General features: G+C 34.4%; 2 protein-coding genes across 4 annotated transcripts; one reads left to right on the forward strand and one right to left on the reverse strand.

The window, feature by feature from the left end:
- Positions 1 to 10780: 10780 nt before the first annotated feature.
- On the forward strand, positions 10781 to 17460 carry LOC147389615 (ubiquitin-related modifier 1 homolog 2-like). Of its 2 annotated transcripts, none has more exons than XM_086417817.1 (5): positions 10781 to 10967; positions 15300 to 15421; positions 16676 to 16751; positions 16858 to 16940; positions 17110 to 17460. In XM_086417817.1, the coding sequence occupies exons 2-5, from the start codon at positions 15399 to 15401 to the stop codon at positions 17225 to 17227; spliced, it is 300 nt and encodes a 99-aa protein (XP_086273943.1). In that variant the 5' UTR covers positions 10781 to 10967; positions 15300 to 15398; the 3' UTR covers positions 17228 to 17460. The 2 variants fall into 2 exon arrangements, with proteins under 2 accessions (XP_086273943.1, XP_086273944.1); XM_086417818.1 differs by lacking the exon at positions 10781 to 10967 and adding an exon at positions 11040 to 11167.
- A 1828-nt stretch (positions 17461 to 19288) lies between these two features.
- Positions 19289 to 21622, reverse strand: LOC147389616 (uncharacterized). 2 transcript variants are annotated; one of them, XM_086417816.1, is made up of 2 exons: positions 19837 to 21622; positions 19289 to 19743 (listed from the first exon to the last, which is right to left on the reverse strand). In XM_086417816.1, the coding sequence occupies exons 1-2, from the start codon at positions 21473 to 21475 to the stop codon at positions 19496 to 19498; spliced, it is 1887 nt and encodes a 628-aa protein (XP_086273942.1). In that variant the 5' UTR covers positions 21476 to 21622; the 3' UTR covers positions 19289 to 19495. The 2 variants fall into 2 exon arrangements, with proteins under 2 accessions (XP_086273942.1, XP_086273941.1); XM_086417815.1 differs by having other exon boundaries at positions 19289 to 21620.
- Between the last annotated feature and the right edge of the window lie 576 nt (positions 21623 to 22198).

Here is a 22198-nt window from a genome sequence, read left to right on the forward strand (position 1 = left end):
GACAAAGCAGTATATATAGAACTAAGAGACGGGAGGACCGGAGGACCCCAAATGCAGACTACATGAATTTCAACGGCCAGAGACTCGCTATAGAAAAATTATAAGATTTGATTTTACTCTTTCAGACATGACTCTTTTTGTTTTTACGAATTATGCCATTTTGAGTACCAAACCTACTGCAATTAGCTTTTAAAATGACCCAATACACCGTCAGATACTTAAAACTATGTTGTTATGTTTCCATCACTTAGAACTAAGCCTCGAGATACGTAATTGACAGATAGATTGTGATGGCTTCGTTTGGCTGTAATAATGTATTTGATAGGTAACATTTTAAGACGCAAATCTTTGAGTTGTAACATACGCCCAAATGAATGACAAAGTATAACATTGTTCCGACATGTAGCAAACATTAGGAAAAAAATCACAAAACAAAACTTTAATACGGACACATATCAACATCTCTACAATTAAAATAATCAGACAAATCCATTTTATGATTAAATACTCGAAAATCATAAATAGATAACTAATAATATCAAATATACGTCATTTACATTATTTAAAATAAAATTTTATAGAATTTCATGCGTAAATGCCCCAAGAATTAGTTGAGTGCTCTAAGCGGCAGAGATTTATTGATTATGAAAAAGGTGCAAACATCCAAGATCACCTGAACTAATCGTATTCGTACATTTAATTTTTTTCAACGAAAGAAAGGAAACGTAGCATCATAATTTAGTGGAAGAGGAACATAGCAAAATTATTACAACCTGAAGTAGCAGAGTGGATGGAATCCAAATCAACACAATCTTTTGAATCTTGGTGGGACCTTCTTTAAATAATTAGGTGGGACCCATCCAATTGTCTCTCCATGTGAGTGTGCAGGGAATCAGGAACCCTCGCTGTCCAATTACGAAAGAAAATAATAAAAAAATGTACCACGTTTGGGTAGTACACATGCACGCATGATAACTCACAAAAAAAAAAAAATATGAGAAATACTTTCCTTACATAGCATGGGAAACATTTTAAACCTTACGAGTAAGGGTCTTACTCTTTAAGTTTCATTGAAAAATTCAGATTTCTTTTTTTTTTCAAAAAATAATTTATTTTGAGTTTAATCCAAAATTTTGAAAATTGACGGCTATCGAACTTCCACCTAACACCCCAAACTTAAAATTAAAATTCAATGATGAAAAATAATTTTTCTTGAAAATTTATTTTTTTTTAAATTCATAGAAAATTTTCCTCTACAACCTTAAAGAATCGGATCATGTTTTTGATGCCACTTAGAAAAGGTGAAATCCTTATTAACTTAATAAGGCTAGGAGACAATGCTTATCCCATATGGGTTAGAAGTTTTAGAATTGATTGATTTTTGTGAGAATGATCTCTATGGTGAGGAGATCATCCTCATAAAAAAATTAGCTCAATCTGAAACTTCTAACCTATCAAAAATTATTTACAAATTAATAATAAAAAATCGAAAATCTACAATTTTAAATCCCTTTTGATGGGGTTAGAAGTATCAGATTGAGCTGAATTTTTGTAAGGATGATCTCTTCGACGTAGAGATAATCCTCACAAAAAATTTGTTCAAATCAAAACTTCTAACTCATACGGGACAAACGTTGTCTCTCTAACATTGTCTGCCAAGCGAAATCCTCCTCCCCTAGATGCTTCCTCTTTTTTTTTCTATAATACCCCATGACTTTACAATCTTTCCTCTTTTACCCCTTCAACCCCAAATTTTTTTAATAATATTTCTCTAATTTTAATATTTTTTTCTCTTTTACCCCTTCAACGCAAAAGAGGATGCTCGTGCCCCATCAAGGATATCATGAGCATCTACATAAGATCCAAACCCATGTTACATGGTTGGTTGGCTCAAATTGAATTCAGGTTTATGGTTCGTCACTCTTGAATAAACCCGATTGATAAAATTAGTTCATGACAAGTATTTAAGTCATTAATCTAATAAAAGAAGATTCAAGCCACAGGGCATATAATCGATTTAAAAACAAATGGATATATTAAATATTGATTTATTCTTAGAATTTCTAAAACAAGGATTCTATCTAATATTGACCAGAGCATTCGGGTATGTCTAAAATGAATAATGATTTGTGACACCCCCTTTGACATACAATCCCATATTCCCTTGACATGGCATGTGCTAGAACCATAAATCTTCTTTCTCATGATACACAATTACACATATTTATGGGGATGTGCAATTGTATATCCTGAGGAAAAGTTCTAGCCCATGCCACACCAAGGAGTATGTCAGAGGGGGCATCAGAAAACCACGACTAGTCCAAAACTCAACTAACTAAGGGGGGTTTGTTAGGTTCATTATCTTTTATGAATCCACTATAAATTGAACATCGAATTGGCTTGATTGGTACCAATTTGTGGTTTGCTACTATATTAATGAATGAGTTGAAATGATCTTAAAGATGTGTACAAATCTTTAGGAATATAGTTGGGTGGGGTGGGGTGGGGAGTGGGGGGTGGGGGGGACAGATGATCGTTTGGACTTTAATGATAATTTAATGGAATGAGGATGAAGTTAGGTACCTCTGTTTTTGGCAATTGCCTCCGAGTCCGACTTTGAAGCGAGCATGCCGCTTTCAAATATTGAAAGAACCTTCTTCATTACAAGACACGTGACGTTTTGAACCTATATTTCCATCAAAATTTGAAACACCTCTTTGAAAATGCCACGTGCAGTCCAATGGAAAGGGTTTCTTCAAAATTTTGAAGCGACCTGTTGACTTCAAAGTTTTTTCCATTGTCTCCATACAAAAAATTAGGTAGGCTGTTAGTTATGATATTTAAATAGCTCGTGGGCCTCGAAATATCAATCAATGGTGTAATATGATTAATATCTAGTAACATGTGAATCACAGTTATTTTGTTTTTTTTATTACACTTGCTAGCAAAACACCACGTGTCATGAGTCCAACCAAAATGCCAAGTGGCATACCATCAAATGGTTCATGAATCATGGGGTCCACAAATAATGCCAAAATATAACGATTGAAAATCACTGATTAGTCCAACTTTTCATGGGAAGTTTACATCAACGACAGTGCCCAAAATTATTACCAATGGTCCCCCACTCCCAAAAGAAAAATTCTACGTAGACAACCTCGTGATCATCAAATTAGATCCAATTTTGGAATATTAAAAATTGCATGTGTACAACATTAGGGTTTGGTGAATATTTGAGATACCCTTTTGTTTTTAAATTGATAACATTTTTATTTTCTGCATTGGCGGATCGTATATACCAACCACCCTACCACATGTTCAATAGTTAAATATAGTCACTTTTGTGTGGAGAGGTATATAAAAATTCGAAAGCAGGAGCTGAAGAACAAATTTAGTCGTCTTTACCATTTTAGTTAATTCCTGATGATAAAAATGATAGAATTTTTAAATTGATGGCATACCCTTTAACCTCTGTTTATCATCTTAAAAAAAAAAAAAAAAAAAAAAATTGATTTTTGTATCCAAATTTTATAATTTTATAGGTCTTGTTAACTCATTTAGGGTACATGTTAAAGTGCAATAAATATACTTCGAAAATTGGATTTTGTATAAAAACTTAAAAAACCTATTTTTTACCAAAATATCTTTAAATACCAATTTTCAAACTGTATTTATTGCACTTTAATGTATACCCTAATTTTATTTATAACTTGTCTTTAGTTTAAATGGTGAAGCAGGTAAACTCTTAAAATTGAAAATTACTGATTTTAAATATATAAAAAATTAATATTAAGAGATAGTTGGGATTGAAAGGGAATAAATGAGTTTCAAGTTTTGACTAAGAAGCCGAAGATAAGAGCAGTTAGGTCATTTTTTTTTATTAAACAATCATTAAAGGCTGCGTTTAAGTGGGATATGCCATCAATTTAAAAACATAAAGTATCTAAATTATTCTCCAAAATGTGGAGGGATATGTCTAGATTACCCTTCAACCCATTTTGGTAGCTCACATTAACTAACAATAGATCATATATGTTATTTAATATGGCATAAATAAATTAAAATTATTTGGTTTAAATAATTAAACGGTGGAGTCCAGTCTTAATTACCTACCACTCTTTTATTTTATATTTTTTTGGTTACCTACCACATTTATTATCATATTTTTTCACACCATTCCTCTCATCGATGTTACCTATTAGATTATAGACAACCGTGCTTTTGTTATTAAATCAGTGATTTTCTCAGATTTCATAAAGACATTGTGAGAATCAAACACATGAGACTGATATATTACACTTATAGCAAATAATAGTACCCTCTTTATTAGATCCCCACTCCTCTTACAAGTAACAAATGTGTTGCTACTTATTCTTATTCTTATTCCTCATATATAGATGTATGAACGGCATTTGGAGGTCGTAAAGAGAGCCAAACATTTTTCCAAACATGAGTTAGAAGTTTTGGAATTGGCTGATTTTTTTGTGAGGTTAATCTCTATAATGATGAGATCATCCTCACAAAAAATCATCCCATTCTGAAACTTTTAACCCTATCAAAAGTAATTTACAAAAATTAGATGGTCCACGATTCTTCAACTTGTAAATTATGGTTAAAATTTTCGAAATGAACTAATTTTTGGTGAGGATGATATTTTCATCATAAAGATCATCCTCACAAAAAATCAGTCCATTCCAAAACTGTTAACCCATGTTTTGAAAAGTATTTGGCTTTCTTTAGGACCTCCAAACACTCCCACATATATATTCATATATGGGTCGGGTTCTTACGACCCTTATTACGACTCATATTGCGACACACCATTTTGTCTTATATGGGCAAAAATGTTTGGAATGCGCTGATTTTTTGTGAGGATGATCTCTATGGTGAGGAGATCATCATTGCCAAAAATCAGCTCATTATGAAATTTCTAGACCGTCCAATTTTTGTAAATCAATTTTGATGGGGTTAGAAGTTTTGAAATTGGATGATTTTTTGCCAGGATGATCCTCTAATCACAGAGATCATCCTCACAAAAAATCAGCCCATTTCAAACATTTTTGCCCATATAAGACAAAATGGTGTGTCGCAATATGAATCGTAATAGGGGTCGTAATAACACTGTTCTTCATATATATATATATATATATATATATAAAGACTCAAAGTTAGGACCTAAGGAGTATAACTAGTCCCTCTTTACCATCTCAGCTAACCCCCGGTGGGTTAAATCCATACATACCTCATAAACCATCCTCATAAAATTTGAGTCCATCGTGACATAATAATTTTATTAAATTTTTCGTAAAGTCCACAAAACTTATTTATTTATTTGTTGATTTAGGTGACCTTATTTATATAATTTCTAACATAATGAGATAATGTGGAGTAAATTAGTAAAGGAATGTTAGCACCAAAGTTTTAAGTTCCTTCAAAAGATCTTCCCATAGAGATCGTGAGTCTAATTGAATGTGCCACATTATATTAAGGGAGGACATGCAACTCGTACGTCGCATATGATGATGCGTAACTAACTCTCCTCTGGTTTCGCATAAGTTTGATGCCAAAAAGCTCGTATCAAGTTTGACTCATTGAAGATATGTTGTTGTAGTTCATGTCACATGCCTATGATGGAGATAAAAGTTTGACAAAAAAAAAATCAAAAAATAATGAAAATGTTATGTTAGCATAGTTTCAAAAATTTATATCCAATTCAACAAAATTGTTTAAAAATTGGATATTTATCTTATAGTGGAATTTTTTTGTCAATCAAACAACTCAAAAGCTTTCAATGAGGTCTTCACTCCTAGGTTTCCCTTTTGTCTCCCGGCATCGATGCACCTATCAATGAGTATCTAATACTTAAGTCGGATTTACAGCCTTAATTAACCTCATTCTCTTTTAAATTTTTTTTTTTTTTTTTTTTTGAAGTCTATTGATTTATCTCCTAGTGTTGCGGTCATGCCAATGACACCATTTTTATGAGCATTTTTATTTTTTTTTCAAGAATCATATTTTTTTAACGATGATTACTTTGTCAGGATTCCATTCGATTGGACTCCTACCTTTAGGAGGTTATTCTCAACATCTTTATTTTCGAGCCAGATTGCAATCAATTGATAAACATTGATTTGAAGCAAGCCTCATGTCATGGAGTTGTCGATGTCGTGTTCATTCCAATTGATTTGAATTGATTTAAGGATAAACATACAAATGAATGCTTCCTAATTAGGAGATTTCAAACATTGTTTGGCTTCCATATTACTAAAATGGCATTCTAAGGACTGAAACCTTATGGGAAGAGGTAGGGGCAAAGCCAAGATTTTTTCTTTGTGGGGGTAAAATTCTAACATGGGACATTATAAAATAAAAATTAAATCACTATTAACTCCTTCAAAATTTAAAATATTTTGTGAGGGGGCAAATTCCTTGATGGTCTTAAGTATTTTTAATTTATAAGTAAGTTTTTCAAAGTTAACAAATTGGTGTAGTTACACTACCCAAACCCAATCCATGACCAAACTTCTATACGTAATGTTATTTTTGAAATTTCAAATATTACAAAGGCTATTTCGGTAAAATGATATTAAGAATTGTTTGCCAAAGTTATTTTGTGTTCTTGTCTCACCAAAGTTTCGTAGTGCGGATCTACAATAGTATATAGGAATTCGCTTTTCAACATGTGAGGGGTGGGTCCCACATGAACTTTGGAAAAGAGAAATATTTTCCTTACTGTCATAGTAAGATTTTAAGGCTTACTAAGGGTGGTTTTGCTCAAATGTATTACAACAGTAGCAATCTAACAACACAAATCTCTAGATTTCATGGGAAAACTCAGACTAAATAACAAAAATTCAAAAAATAAAAATAAAAAATTCTTGATACAAGAAAAATTCACAAATCTCTAGATTTCATGAGAATGGACGATTATTGAACTTTAATCTAACTCTCAAATTTAAAATTAAAATTTAAGAGTTAATTTTTTTTTTTTTTTTAATTTATAGAATTTTGTCTACTACAACTCTGAAGAATTGGATCATAATTTTAGATGTCACAAAGTTAGTCCAAAAATCTTTGTAAGGGTGAAATTGTTACTAAGTTAGTAAGGTTAGTTGGATTCTTTTGAAAATGACCTTTGTCAAATCATGCCCTACTATCTATTACTTTGTCGCATTGTAAAATAGCAAGACTCCAAAGATGTGGACGGTGGTCCGAAATCCGAAGGTAGGGATGACGGTAACTCTTATAAAAGCTTACTGTCAGCCAACGAGTAGGTAGGATGTGTGGTGCACGTGGATTGCCCATATTGAACACGAGGACCATCGTTGTCGATGATAGAGCTGCCAATGGATCGGATCGGACCTTAAATCCGATCCGACTTGACCCGATAATTTCAGATCGACCAACTAAAATTGGGAAAATGCTGTAACATGGTAGAGACATTTCTGACGTGGAAGTGTGTAGAATCATTGATGCTTTTCATTGAGATCTCAATACTCCAACATGACTCTTATGATTGTGGCATGATAAGAATCTGATTTAGTAATCCAATAAGTTGTTGTGGTGACTTTTCCCATAAATCTCGATATTGTCTACGAATGAGATGGATGGACAAATCAAGTCTATCGGACAAGATTTAAAACCATGCTTAGTAAGGCCCTTTTCCTTGTTATGTTAGTCAGGAAAGTGTTAGTCTAATAAAAAATAACTATGTTTATAAAACACATTTTGTAACTTTGATGATTAAAATAATAACAAAAAGATTAATCATAATTTGATTTGAAAATTTTCATTTGGCCAATGTGGCAAGTGCATAGAATCGTAGATCTTTTTCCTTGTGTATCCCGAAGAAAAAAGATTTATGATTTTGTGCACTTGCCATGTCGATTGAGTGAAAATTTTTTAGTTAGAATATTATGACTACTAAAAAATATAGTTAATCTATTTGTATACATCGAAATGGCTCATTGCATCCACTAAAATGACTTTTGTAAACAAATAAAAGTAAATTATCATTTAACTTTTTTCGTTTTGACTTATTGCACACACCACCCACCTACTTAACAAAAACACAAAACCCATTTTTTTCTTCATCTTCATCTTCTTCATCATCTTCTTATGAGTTTTATAAGAGGTTGAATTGATGGAGATTAGGTTTTAGGTATTTTTCTTAGGTTATCTTATTTCTTTGATTTTTATTTTATTCTATTTTTTATAACTTTTTTGCATAGAGGCAAAGTCAGAGTTTAGGAATAATTCGATAAGAAAAACTTTGAAAAGAATCAATAAAAGTTGGGAAAACATCAGATAGATTGAAAAGTAAAAAAAAATATTTATTTTAAGTATGAAAACTAATATGTATTTTATATATTAAATAAAAAAATACTTAAAAATGCTAACAATAAAAAATAATACATTATTTTAAAAAATTCAGGATTAAATCACTATTATTCATGATTTTTTGAAAAAATTGTGATTTAATCGACATCAATCAAAATAATGATTAAATCATGATCCTTTAAAAAAATCATAATTTTTTGTCATTATGTTTTTTTTTTTTTTTTTTGTGCATTTAATCAGCAAGGAAGATGAAAAAAAAAACACTATTAAAACCTCAAAATGTCAGATTTTTTAATTAAAGAATTTGAAGACTCTTGATAATTCTATTCGTTAGTTCAAATCGAACTTGTTTTAGAAAATTCGATGGGTACCTACCAAATATTACCAAATTGGTTTGGTAAACTGAACAAATCTTTTTACCTACCATTATAAAATCGATTCGATAGTTACCTACTGAACATAAATTTCTCATGTGAACAGCTTCGACTTAATTGAAAGTGTTTGGGTAAGAAAAACAAGTAAGATCAAAGCTTAAAACCCTTGCTGAAATCTTTCAAGATGCAAATAAAAATGAGAGAGAGAGAGAGATGGTCCAGTGCTTTTAGCTGTGTGCAATATGTAATAGAGGTTAAAACAAATTTATTAAAAATTTGATATAAGAAACATTTTTTTTCATAAGAAGCATACAATTAGCCAAACATTTTAGTTGAACAAATATATAATCATAATAAATAGTTTTAAACTGTATAGGGTAAAAGATGAGTTTGATCCGGACCTTACACGTGTTAGAATTTGAAATATGTGTTAGAATCTGAGATAGGTTTGGCAGCCAAGTAAAACAAGTCTGACGCTGCCCAAATATGTGGTACCTAAGAAGTTTGTTGACTCTACTCGGATGGAGTAACTGAGTTGAGTTGAGTGTCTACCCATCCCAGATAGGGAGGGGCAGCCCAAAGCAAAGTAATAGACAAGCTGTCCTTGTTATCTTTGAGTTCAAGTGGGAAATAATCTCAAGGAATCACTTTGTTATATAAAAGAACTTCCTATTATAAAAGAACTTTTCATTAACAAGCTTAAGGATTTAAAGAGAAGATAATTCCATGATAAGCTTGAATCTCCACGAATAAGGAAAGGAGATGATGTGGCTAAAAATGCAACTAAGGAAAAGGGGTTGACTTTTGTAAATAGGAGAAAAAACTTTGGGAGAAAGGACTTTTAAAATGTAGTCAAGGCTACTAGTTATTATACTTTGAAACTTTCCATTCTAACTTGAATGTTGAAGGGAGTTTGATAGGTACCACATCGGTGTCCATGTGTATTCACGAAAGAAGAAAGCTCATCATCAAAGTTCTCCAAGTTGTTTGAGATAAATCAACTAAAAAACATCTAAATGAACTACCCTATATCTATATATATATATAGGTATATATATTTTTCTCTAGAGGTGATATAACCACATCAACAATCTTTTACTATTTTCTTATTTGTCTGGCTTGACACTTTCGACACCACCCCAACATAATTTACTATCCAACCAATCCATATCACTATTTGTAAATTGAGTTAGGTTAAACACCTTTTGCTCAACTGAAATTAGGATTGTTAATGGATCAGGTCAGACTGAAATCCAATCCGATAACTCTTAGTTTGGATTGATGTTTTGGATTTCGATAAGGATTTGATCCGATATCCTATTGGATTGGACCTGGATCTATCATGTCTCGATCCGATAGTATGTTAAAAAGTATATAAATATATTATATATTTATTGAGATGGATGAAGTTTATTTAGATTTTGTATATAAAAATTGGATTTGATCCGATCCAAATTTGATGTGGTTGTTAATGGATCAGATTTGGATCTTAACATTAAAGTTCCGATAAAACCTCGATCCAATAAGGGTTTGATTTGATGCTTATTGGATTAGTCCTAGATCTGATGCTTATTGGATCAGTCCTAAATCCGATCCTTATTGGATTGGTACCAAATCAACCTCAACCCTATCCATTGATAACCCTAACTAACATTAGGCCTAGTAGGTTTCAATATAAGTCTTAGTAAACAAGGACTTACTTTTCGCAAACGTAAAATCAATTGGCCAAGTCGAAAAACTATGTCTAGCTCAAATGTCTAATCTAAAGAGAGACTTTTTTTATTTATTGTGTAAAATAGACACTATAAATAATTTGTTCAATACTTGTGCCTAGTTTTTACGCATCATTTTCTTTCGTTTTCAAACTAACACCATGTTTGGATTGAGAGAAAAGAAGATAAAATTTGCAATTTTTTTTGCATTTCTCTTGTTTGGATTCTTAAGTGGAGAGAGAAGAGAAAAGAAGAGAAATGCAGGAAGAGGAGGGAAAAAATATCAAATTTGGTTCTCTCCAAAAGTGGAGAGACGAGGACGGAAGAGAAGAGAAAAAAGTTCACATTTCAAGTTTCTCCTCATTAGTTTCAAACTTTCAAAGATAAGTAATATTGGGAGGCCACCTATTCCTACTCACACTCCAAGCATCAAAACAAATTTAATCTGATTTCAGAAACCTAGAGATGTGGAACGAAGGAGGCGAAGAAACCCTAGAGACGTGGAACGAAGGAGGTGAACTCGAGTAGGAGACGACTTAAGGTATCCTCTCTCTCTCTCTCTCTCTCTCTCATTCTTCTGGTTTTTTTTTTTTTTTTTTTTCAAAAAACCAATACTATAAATTATCAAATGATATGGGTTCAATATTGTTGTTCTGGAGAAGAAGTAATTTCATGGGAATTCGACCAGAATTTTTCAAACATCATTCATAGCTGTTAGAGCTTTGACCAAAAGAGATGTAGGTAAGGTTGCAGGATTTTGAGCCTTTGGGTTTTTCTCTCTCCTCATTTTTGATGGTCTGGGTTTGCTGCATTTGCTCCCTTAAAGTTTTGGAATTTAGTCATTTTCTTTAGATTTGTGTGTTTCTGTTCCAGTTGAGGTGATCTAGGTTTTCCCCAAAATTGTGTTTGGAAATCTGGGTTGTGCTTAAAAGCGTGTTTGTTGATTTGGGTTTGAATTTCTTTTCTGTAGATTTTGGAGGTTTATGAGTGTTTGGTGGTTGGGAATTTGTAGTTGAGAGTTTAGAGATTTGGGTTTTGCTCAATAGAATAGATTGCTGATTTGGTATCAGTGAAGGCTCTCTACAACTGATGAGGTCTAAAAAAAAGATATCTAATTTTGGGGGGGATTTTTATAGCTAATTTTGTAAGTTATATCAAATAAGATTTGGAGATTGTGTGGTTTGGTGAAGATGTCGTCTGCATCTCCTTCTCCAAATTCCTCTCCTGCTGCAGTCCCACCAACTACTAGTGCTACTAGTCCACCACCATCACCACCTTCAACTTCATCCCCTCCTCCACACCCTTCTACTAATACTAATAGTCCACCATTGTGAATGAGACAATAGCTGCATTATATATTTTTATGTGTCATTCTTGTATATTTTGATTCTACCCACACACGTGCGTTTATATATTTATTTTGTAAAAATGTAGAATCTCTGTCCATTACTTTTAAGAAGCCCAAACCTGTTAAATCCTTTTGTGAGACCAAAAATTTTGTATGCCCCAAATGCTGGAATCTGAAAAACATAGGAAGGGATCATTCGGGATAAGTTCAAACATGAATTTCTGATTCTCTGCTTCTTAAACCACTACAATTACAATAGTATTTAACATGTGCAGATGTTTAGTGTCGAAAAATCAGGAAACTTTTGTCTGATTGGGCATGTATCAGCACTCTGCACAAACCATAATTATAAGTATTTTGATACCTTGTTTATACTACTGATAAGTAATATAACCATGAGCCCATAGGGATGGTCTTAGCGACACATAACAATTAATAATAGACCAAAGCGTGGTGGTTCACATGGCGCAAATGGGAAGATATTCCATCGAAAAAAATAACATGTTTATTAAGTTACTGCCTAATATTTGTAGTGGAACTATGGAAGTGACCGTTAAAATTAAACTATTGCTCTTGTTCCTTACCCCATCTAGCAATGCTGTCCTCATACTAAAAAAAAATAGAGAGGTTTCAAAGTTAGGCTCTCACATCACTTTAACCCCGCTTAATCTGCTAACCTGTATGATCTGTTTTCCAAATAATTTTTGTATACTACAGAGCGTGATCCCCAGCAAGCCCTTTGGAATCAATGCTTATGTTTTAATTTTCTTTCTAGCGTTATGAATAAAGACTTATTATTACTATAACTTGGAAGCAGCCGATTGAGATAATGGAACTTCTTATGAAAGAATTGAGTTTCCTTCTTCGTACAAAATTACACTGAACACTGCATTGTGCCCATTGGTTATTTTACTTTTCCCCCCTATTCAGTCTATTGTGATGTAAATCTCATTTTTTATATATAAGTAAATCTCATTTTTTTAATGGTGGAACATTTTTATTTGCTAATGTAATCCATAAACAACTCCAGATTGACAGACAGTAAATGAAGGAGTGACTATGGGTAGTGAAACAACTTGAGATTGACAGAGAAGTGATGCGCAAATGGGAAGATATTCCTACGTAGGCATTATAGAAAATTTGGCAAAGTCCCGGACCTTGATCCACACTGGTTGCATTCCATTAGAGTGGCCTAAGGTTCCAATGACGAATATTTTTTGGGCATTCTTCTGCATCTTTGGTGATCTTTATTTTTATCTCTACCAAGTCATCGCTGGATTCACCAAGTAGAAGCATGTGGGATTTGAGTTTTTGAATCGTAGGTAGCCCAGCCTGACTTATGTTTATGTATTAGAATTTAGCATCTTCGATGATCTATAGACATTGTTGGTCTGTCAACTATAGATTTTATTAGTTGTGGTTATCACGCCCATTGGGCTACAGAGTTTGCATTAAATGCTGGAAGAATTCAATATTAATGGAATTTGCTCATGTCATACTTGTAGGATCGTATGCTAGGATGCTGTTGAGATGCTTCTTTAGGAAAAATATTAATGGCAGGGAGATCGATTCTTTAGCGAGTCTCATTAATCATATTCCTAATATCTCCTTTTGTCCCTCTTACAAGAAGACAGTAGGATGATGCTCAGGGGCAGATCTAGTAAGGAGCTGGTGGGGGCAATTGACCCCACAGAACTTTGAGACACCCCTATATTTTTAGCTAATTACATGCCCCATGTGTTCCCACTCCCTCACCTCTCTCCCCATTTGCCCCCACACCCTCACCTCCCTCCAATTTTTGCCCTCCCCCCCCTTTCAATTTTTTGTTGATGACGTTGCCTCTTGACCGGGGCCTTCTCATATACTAATTGGAAATGACCTAAATATCCTTTTCTTCAACTTCTAACCAAAAACCTCTGAATTTCTCTCTAAAACCATTCATCTTCAAGTTCTTCAACTATACAACTAACCATAGTTTGCCCCCACGACAAGAAAATCCTGGCTCCGCCCCTAATTATGCTATACTGGTTTATAAAAATTATAATGATTCATAGGTCTCCCAATAACCTCAAATATTCCTCTAGTTTTTTAATCCTATTAATTAAACTTATTTTATAACTGTTTTCTAAAAGCTAGATTTCGACTTGAAAGAAGATGTGGATTGCTAGTAACACAACTCGTACCCCAAGCCTGTCTAAGTCATATAGGCTTTTCTTCAAAATGATTAGTAACATGCACTATGTATAGAAACTGATGGCTAGACAATGGAGAACAGTGAATTTTGACACAACCAAACCCATTTTTTTAAAACATAAAGAAGTTATTATAATTATATATATAATTAATTTTTATTTTTTTAGCATTTGGATTCAATTATGACAATAGAGCTTGCTTCCTGATTTGAGTGAATTGCTTATAGGTACTGTTATTGATAATCGTCGCTCCATTTAACCTTGTTTTGATTGATTACTTGTATGTAGATGCCCAATGCAAAATGTACCATTTTCTTTGCATAAGATGTATTTACTTAAACGAAATTGAATCGAGTACTAAGTGATAAAAGTATTACTATTGACGTTTTCGTGGGGAGTCTCTTTGCATTTCTTTCCTTTGCTTTCTGTTGGTTCTTAAGTAAAAAGAGAGGAGTTTCTTTGTGTTAGTTCGATCGACATGAGCCATCTCTCTTAGTTTCTGTGATACTCATTTATTGGTTTGTGATAGATTGTTTACCCGAGAGCAATATGGAAATTACTGTATTCTGCCTTGCTTTGTTAAAAGTTTAAATGTTCTCATTCCTCAATTTAGGTCAGTGGAACACTTAATCTTCTAAAGCATGCATTATGTTTGTAGGATTTTTTTGTTGGAAGTATTTTTTGATTGATGAACGTGGTTTTGGGACACAGTCGAGATGAAGTGACAATAGGTTTGATTGATAATGCTCATCACCAGCATGGGAAACCAATGATTTTTTTTCTTTCTAATTCTTTCTTGACAAGGCGTGCATCATTATTCTTGTGTACTTGAATTCAAACCTCAAGTATTTTGAGCATCGTTACATATTCGTGAAGTCTTAGTACAATTGTTTGAAATCTAATAATTTAAGTTTGCATTCAAACACCCAACTAGCTGAATCATGGAAAATGTCAGAAGATGTTCACCTATCTTCATCATTACTTTCTAAAATTTCTTCCAACACTAAATTAATATCCAAAGTCTTCAATTCTAATTGAACTGAATTAATTTTGGGAAATCGTCGTGAAGGGTATTGTTATACTTCCATCTATCCGAATAGGGCTTGGTATGATATTTGGTTGGAAGATGAATATTTATCATGTTCTTTATAAATGAGTTTATTGGTGTTTATATTTTGTATCATTGTACAAGTAGAACTTTGTTCTTTAGACTATGAAGGGTATAATAGCCATTTGACAAGTATAATTTCTCTTCTCTTCTCTTCTCTTATGAATGTTAACCAAACAGGAGAAACTTGGTTCTTTCTCTTTTTTTTTCTTTCAATCCAAACAGGGTGGAGAGAAATTAGGTTTCTCTTCTCTTCTCTCAATCCAAACATAGCCTTAAACGCCAAGAGGGAAGCAGAGCTAGGGTTTTTGAAAAGAAGTAGAGATGCAACTAACCCTCGAATTCGGGTAATAATTTGTTCTAATTCTTTTTTGTTTTTCTCTCTTTGTTGAATCTGTATTTTCTTAATCTATTTATTTTTTGAGCTTTGTGGTTCTTGAATTCGTATTCATTGCTATCTCAATCTTAGGCTTATATGCAGAATTGAACCTCAACAACAATTCAAGTTTAAACCACAGAATCCATGTTATTTGTTGAAGCGTGAACAATTTTTTGATATTTTGAAGGTGTAGATAGGATAAGAATCACTATCTCATTCAAAAAAATACTCATATTGGTTTTTTTTTTCTAAAGTATCTAATAGACGGAAAATAAAAAACCGATTCGGTTTCGGGGGGGGGGGGGCACCCCGATTATATATCATTTATTAGAGTTACTGTCAAGAAGTATCACCTAGCTAAGTAGTAAGATGTGTGAAAAATTCTTCCAACATCTTAGGTTCAAACCTCCAACCATAGTTCTTTTACTTATTAACATTAAAAAGGGGTGGGGTGGGTGCGGGGCTTAGAAAAATAAAAGGGGTGGGATGGGTGCGGGGCTTAGAAAAATTATTAGGGGCGGGGATGGGTCAAAACCCCACCTTCACACCTAAAACTATGCAAAGAAACTTAAAACTATGCAAAGAAAGAAGAAGCTTGGGTATGAAATTACTGGTACCCGAACTCGACTTGTGAACACTCCTAGTTTGTGTTGTGTCATAGACGTAGTCCTTTGCTGCGTAGCATCCATGTGGCGCTCATGTTAATCTTCTTGATTGACTAAGGTACGCACACACTCGAGAGAATGCACGAACTCCTTAAAGCTTTATTCTCCTTTTTTAAACTTGGGTGATCCCAAAGAGGATGATTACAAATGAAGACTTCTTCCTCTTATATAGACTTGGGGAGGATTGTCTAGAATATTCCATTATCAATATATTTATCTGAAATCTTCTTGAGAACATCAAGAACTATCCTAGACCTATTTTAGAACATCATTACTCTGTATCATTCTTATGGTATATTCAAGTCCCGTAGAATTTTCTAGATTATTTTTCATTCTTTTCTAGATTATTGTATTTTTTTTTTTTTTAACATTCTAGAATTTTCTGGACCCTTCCAGAACTCTAGCTTCCACGGTCAATTGAAAAATCCCATGTCGCATCATATGGGACTGACATATGGCATAATTTCCTTCCGTACATGGAATTCCTAAATGTTAAGTTTGGTTTTTCTTTTCACCCTACTATGACCATTTGTATTAATGGTAATCTTCCAATGCAGTGGTGGACTTGAGCTTCTTTGCCAGTCAGTGAAGATCCACAATGTTGATGTTGATACGCAAGCCGAAGAAGAGAAGGTGAGTTCCTTTTGTTAACAGAATATATCTCAACAATTTCTGGAATTATGTTCTCGATTTTCCATGTTTTACTGAATGAATGTACATTTTCTATTATTCTTCTCAGTTAACAATGAAAGACCTGTTATCTTGGGTCCGCATTAATCTGATCAAGGAGAGGCCTGAAATGTTCATGAAAGGGGATTCTGTGTAAGTTCCAACAATTGGATTTCCTTAAAATAATGTTAAAGAGACTACAAGTACTTTATGTTATTATCCCGATTTCTTTTTCTCATTGCTTTCTCTCATCTTTTGTTCTTTTGGATCCTTGTTGACGTGTTATGATGAAACTTTTGTTTCTTACTTCTAATGTCTGCAGGAGACCTGGTGTTCTAGTCCTTGTAAATGATTGCGATTGGGAACTAAGTGGTCAGCTTGATACAACTTTAGAAGAGAAGGATGTGGTAGTTTTTATTTCAACTTTACATGGTGGATAATATCTAAGGATTATGCTAGTGATGATGCGATTGCTGTGTTTAGTTAGATACTGTCTAAATATCAAGGTCTTTATTGTGACATTCTCACTGCTAATGAGTGTCATTGTTAAGTGTCTAATTAAGAGTGCGAGAGAATTAGTTTGAATCTTCAATTCTCAAATACCATATCTATAGTTTGTATTTTAATTCCAATCAAGATCCAAGGGTCTAATATGAAAGGAAATGTTTTTAGATATTGATGCTTTACTGTCTTTGTATCTTAAATATTTCGTTCTTGTTAACACTGGGGTAGCCAGACTTATAATGAAGAAATTATATGACTTTTTTTTTTTTGATAAATCCAAAAATTTATCAGAGGAGGATGAGATGGCCTCAAACAACGAAATTACTAAAGCTAACTTCTCTTATCAATAACAAGATCCCACCTAAAAATGAAAATCTTCAAAAGAGAAGCCCCTAAACTCCCTATTTAGCTTACACCAATGAAAAATAAAGCTCATAATAGCCCCAACAAATAGCAAAAGGAACTAGGTTTCAAAAGAACCTCTCTCCACCAGACAACTTCGTGGACCTCTAGCAATGGAAGACCTGTATAATTGACCGAGGGGGACTTCAGGAAACATGGAACAAGGAGAGAAAAAAAACCACACTGAGGTAGCAAATGCTGAATGGATAAGCAAATGATCCACAAATTCCCCACTAGACTTATGCAAGAAAATATAAATCAACCACAATAACTCCCCTATGCCTAAGATCATCCAAAGTAGGAAGTTTGGCCAAAGACGCAATCCACATGGAAAAGGAGAATTTAGACGGGATCATAGGAAGCCAAATTGCTTTGGTTGGAAAAGCTGGATCTAAAATTGAATGTTTAGATGACAAAGGTTAAAGCTTCGGGAAATAGTCTATAAAGCAACCGGTCAAAGGGTCCTCAAATCACTTTGATTTGGGGCTATTCCCCATGGTTGAGCACCTTCAATAAAAAATCGTGTTCGGTGCGTTGGTAGGTCACAAGTTGTGCTGTAGGGATAATTTTCATTGAAGATTATGGATGTCAAGATTATTGTTGCATTTGGGTTAGTTATGATTTAGATTTTACTTTGTAGACCCTTTTGCACATAAAGGCAGGTTTGTTGGCGAGATGAGGAACTAGATCCCAAGTATAATTTGTATTCAAGTTAACCAGATTCTGGATCTGTAACATTACTTGCCATTGGAACAAACCGTGCAACCTGTTTACAGAGAGAAAGACCTGTATGGAGTGAAAAAGGCCAAAGAAGTTGAGCTGGGAAGTTAGAAGATTGAAACAAGTAAAGAGCACTCAAGCTACGAATGAAAGAAATGAAATTGGTTACAGAGTAGCTGCTCAGGTTCTGGTATCGAGATTTGTTTCAATGGTAGAGATACCAAGTTATGCAGATCTAAAATTTCTACAACATGGACAGAGCAATTACAGTCTTGGAGGTATCTCATGGTTAATTTCAGTATCTGTCATAAGGTTAGGATCAGAACAGAGAAGAATTAGTGTTGCAGTTGCAGACAGGCCATTGGTTATATGTTTGTATCTTTTCCACTTGAAGTTCTTTCCATGCAACGAATATGACATAATATGCATGCATTCTCTTAGCTATAGATATAAGACACAAATTAGAAGATGTCCCATCAAATTATCCATTATTTTCCTTATGTTTACATAAAAAGGTTATTTTTGTTTTACATTATTTAAAATATAGTGCTAGGGTCACAACTTTTATTTGCTAGGGTTTGTTGAATCACATACACGGTGCACATGCCCGATTGAAGTACGTCAGACTCCTGTTTGATTTACCTCAATGTCTATAAACAAAGCAAAAAAATTGGAAGAGGACTTAATTAATTGTGAGTCCAACTAATAAACATTAAAATTCATACTACATGACATAAACATGCCTTAGACATCGTGGGTTGTTGTCGTTGTTTCCTTTTCTTTTAAAAGGAAAAAACCCTTGGCATGCAAAGATTCAATTTCAACTACGTCAGTGGGCTGCGGGATTTAATCATATATTTGCCCTTGCCACAATGTTAATGAAAGTATATTGTAACGTCAAGTTCAGAAAAAAAGTAAAACTCAAGTGCTTTAAAGAAACAGAAAAATGAGCTAGTAGTGCAATAATCTCTTTTGTTAATTCTGATGTCTGTATCTTTGGATTTATTAAGATATAGCCAACTGCACGCGGTATTTTATTATGGATCCAAATAATTTGAAAGAATAAATGAATAAGTTGTTGTCTAGACTTCAATTATCTTCTGATTAAGAGCCATGTATCTCCATCGCTCTTTCTCCACAAAGTCTGCATCCAGGAATTGGGCAACAAAGGCCCAAAGCCTATAAGTGTCTTCGAAATTGGCCAGGAACCCAAGTGTAGCTGTAACAACAGTTACCACCGAATCAGTTTTCTCTCTCTTGTTTCCTACTGTTCCTGCCACTTCATGGCTTCTTGTCTCTAGCACTCTCCCCTTCTCTACTTCATACTTGTCTGAAAACCAGATGTTGTGTAAAAACCCATAACTTAGAGATATATTACTTCGATCAGCAAGCTTTTGTACAAGCACAGGTTCAACTTTCTCACCTTTCCAATCAAACACATTGAATGCTACCGCAGGTCCGCGGTCAAATTTAATCTTTGGCCCATAAATTCTGATTAAGGGAAACCCGTTTTCTGAATGAGGATGTCGGAGCTTCATCATTGCATGTACTAGCCAATTGATTAGGCATCTTGTTCTATTACCAATGAGTATCAATCCCAAAGAATCTGCATGATCCAACCCCTTGCATTCAATCATCAACTCGTTATCCATTTCTCTTGTACTGGTTTCGGTGTTTTCCGATTGCACAGATTCGGTGGACTTCTCTAATTCCACAATTTCCGATGATGATGGTCCCTTCTCTTCCGCACTCATATCTGGGTCGCGCAATTCTGAGGTTTCACCATGTTCAAGTACCCCAGATTGCCGTCTCCTTGTCGAACTTGAGGATCTCTCACCTGCTCCATTGGTCATGTGAGTAGATATAGGACCGGAGAACGAGCTTGTGAAAGATAAATCTTCCTCTGACTCAACTTTATTTATTTGTAGCGTCTCTGAGTCAGTACCCGAAGAATCGTCCCTCTTTATCGGGACAAGACTCACAATCCCGATGCTTCTAGTCATGGTCGAAGCTTCTAAGACCGAAGCACTTGATTTCTTCACAAAGAGACAACCGAACCCAGATGGATTTTCCCCGAAAACCTTAAAGAATGAGCATATAAGAAAGTCAGGCCGAAAGAGTGAGAGACCTAATGTGTCCATGTCCTTTGGTCCAAGTGCACAAGCGTCAAGTACGACATGCCACCCATTCTCCTGTGCCAGGCTCATCCATAGATAAGAATACCGTGTTCCAGTCATCCTTGATTGAAGTGGAAACACAAACAGCCCCCTTTTTCTCTTCTTTCTTTTGCTCACAACCATCTTTTTTAATTTGGCCGATTGGATTCTCATGCTTGGCCAAGAAAACTCAGCTGACATGATTCGAGCTCCTCGCTTCTGCGAGTTATCAATCATTGCCTCGACAGCTTCGCTCTCATAATCATAGACTGTTAGAAGTCTCCTGTTTGATTGGAAAGGGTAATATTCTGATAGAAGCTTGAAAGCCGATGCACGATTGGCGGTGAAAACCATGGTGTAATCAGTTTCGGATATATTAAGGAAATCCATGATTCTTTTCTTGACTGCAGATTCCAATTCTGATTCACGACCTCCGTAAAGTATCTGAGAATTCAGATGGGTAGACTTGTAGGAGATATCAAAGAAGGGGAATTCAAATTTGAGTGGAGGCGGCGGAGAAGATGATGTGGACTGAGATTGTTGTTCTTGGGAGTGAGAGAAGAGGCCTAGACCGATATAATCTAGGCAGACATGGTTGGAGAGGGAGAGATGGTAATAGTCTTGTGCTCGGATATGGTCAGCTTCATCGGTCTGGGTGTATTGTGGGTAAGCATTGGTGAAGTGAGGGAAAGATTCTTGCAAAGAAGGGAGGGATTCATGGTTGGTGAATTGGGTGTTTGGGAAGAGAGATGATGCTGTTGCAGCAACGAAGTCAATGCGGGAAGCTGCGACTGTCGTAATTGACTTGGACTTGGGATTGGAGGGCTCAGGCAAGCTAAGTAAAGGGGCAAGGCAGCAGCCATGAAAGCAAGCTTCTGAGACTTCTCCAACACAAGGTGATTGCATCTCTCTTTGCTTGTTTTCTGTTCTCCTCACTATACTCTACTTTTTTCTTCCTTTATTTTCTTCTCCTTTCTAGTAGTAGTTGTTGTTGTTGCTGCTGCTGCTGCTTCTTTTCAACATTCAATTATTTGTTGGTCACAAAAAAGTACCAAGTCTCATTAAGTTTTTGGAGTTTTGGAAAGGTTGGCTGGTAGTGCCAATCCATGAAAGGGTCAGATTACTAAACCAGCCTTATCTTTCTATGTTCAAAAGACCTTAGTAAATGATGATGATGCTCTCTAGTTTTATCAAATTTGATATTCGCATACACCCGATATCGTCCATGTGGACCCACGAACCCATCATCAATTTTGATGAGAAAAAAATATGACTTGCCTTCATCGTTTACTTTTTACGCCAAATATTGGTGTGGGAAACATGAATCATTTTTCTCTATTCAATCATGTCTTTTCATCTTTTCTTACAAAATACAAATTATTATTTTTATTACCTTAAATGATCTAAGAAGCTGATTTGATCATCCCAAGTTTGATGCTTAATTAATTTTATTTTCATACTTTGATCTATCCAAGAAGCCGATTCGATCAGAAACTTGACATCAGCACGACTTGGAGGGCATCATGCTTTGTTTCAGGAGATGGGAGTATCAATCCTGATGGATATTGGGGTATCTTAAACTCCTTACAATGAAAACAAACTAACTCTCTAGAAGTTGTGCCCAAGAGA

This window comes from Akebia trifoliata, chromosome 12 (genome assembly GCF_017979445.1).
Source record: "Akebia trifoliata isolate Shusen 1 chromosome 12, ASM1797944v1, whole genome shotgun sequence".
In the NCBI taxonomy this organism is placed as follows: Eukaryota; Viridiplantae; Streptophyta; class Magnoliopsida; order Ranunculales; family Lardizabalaceae; genus Akebia; species Akebia trifoliata.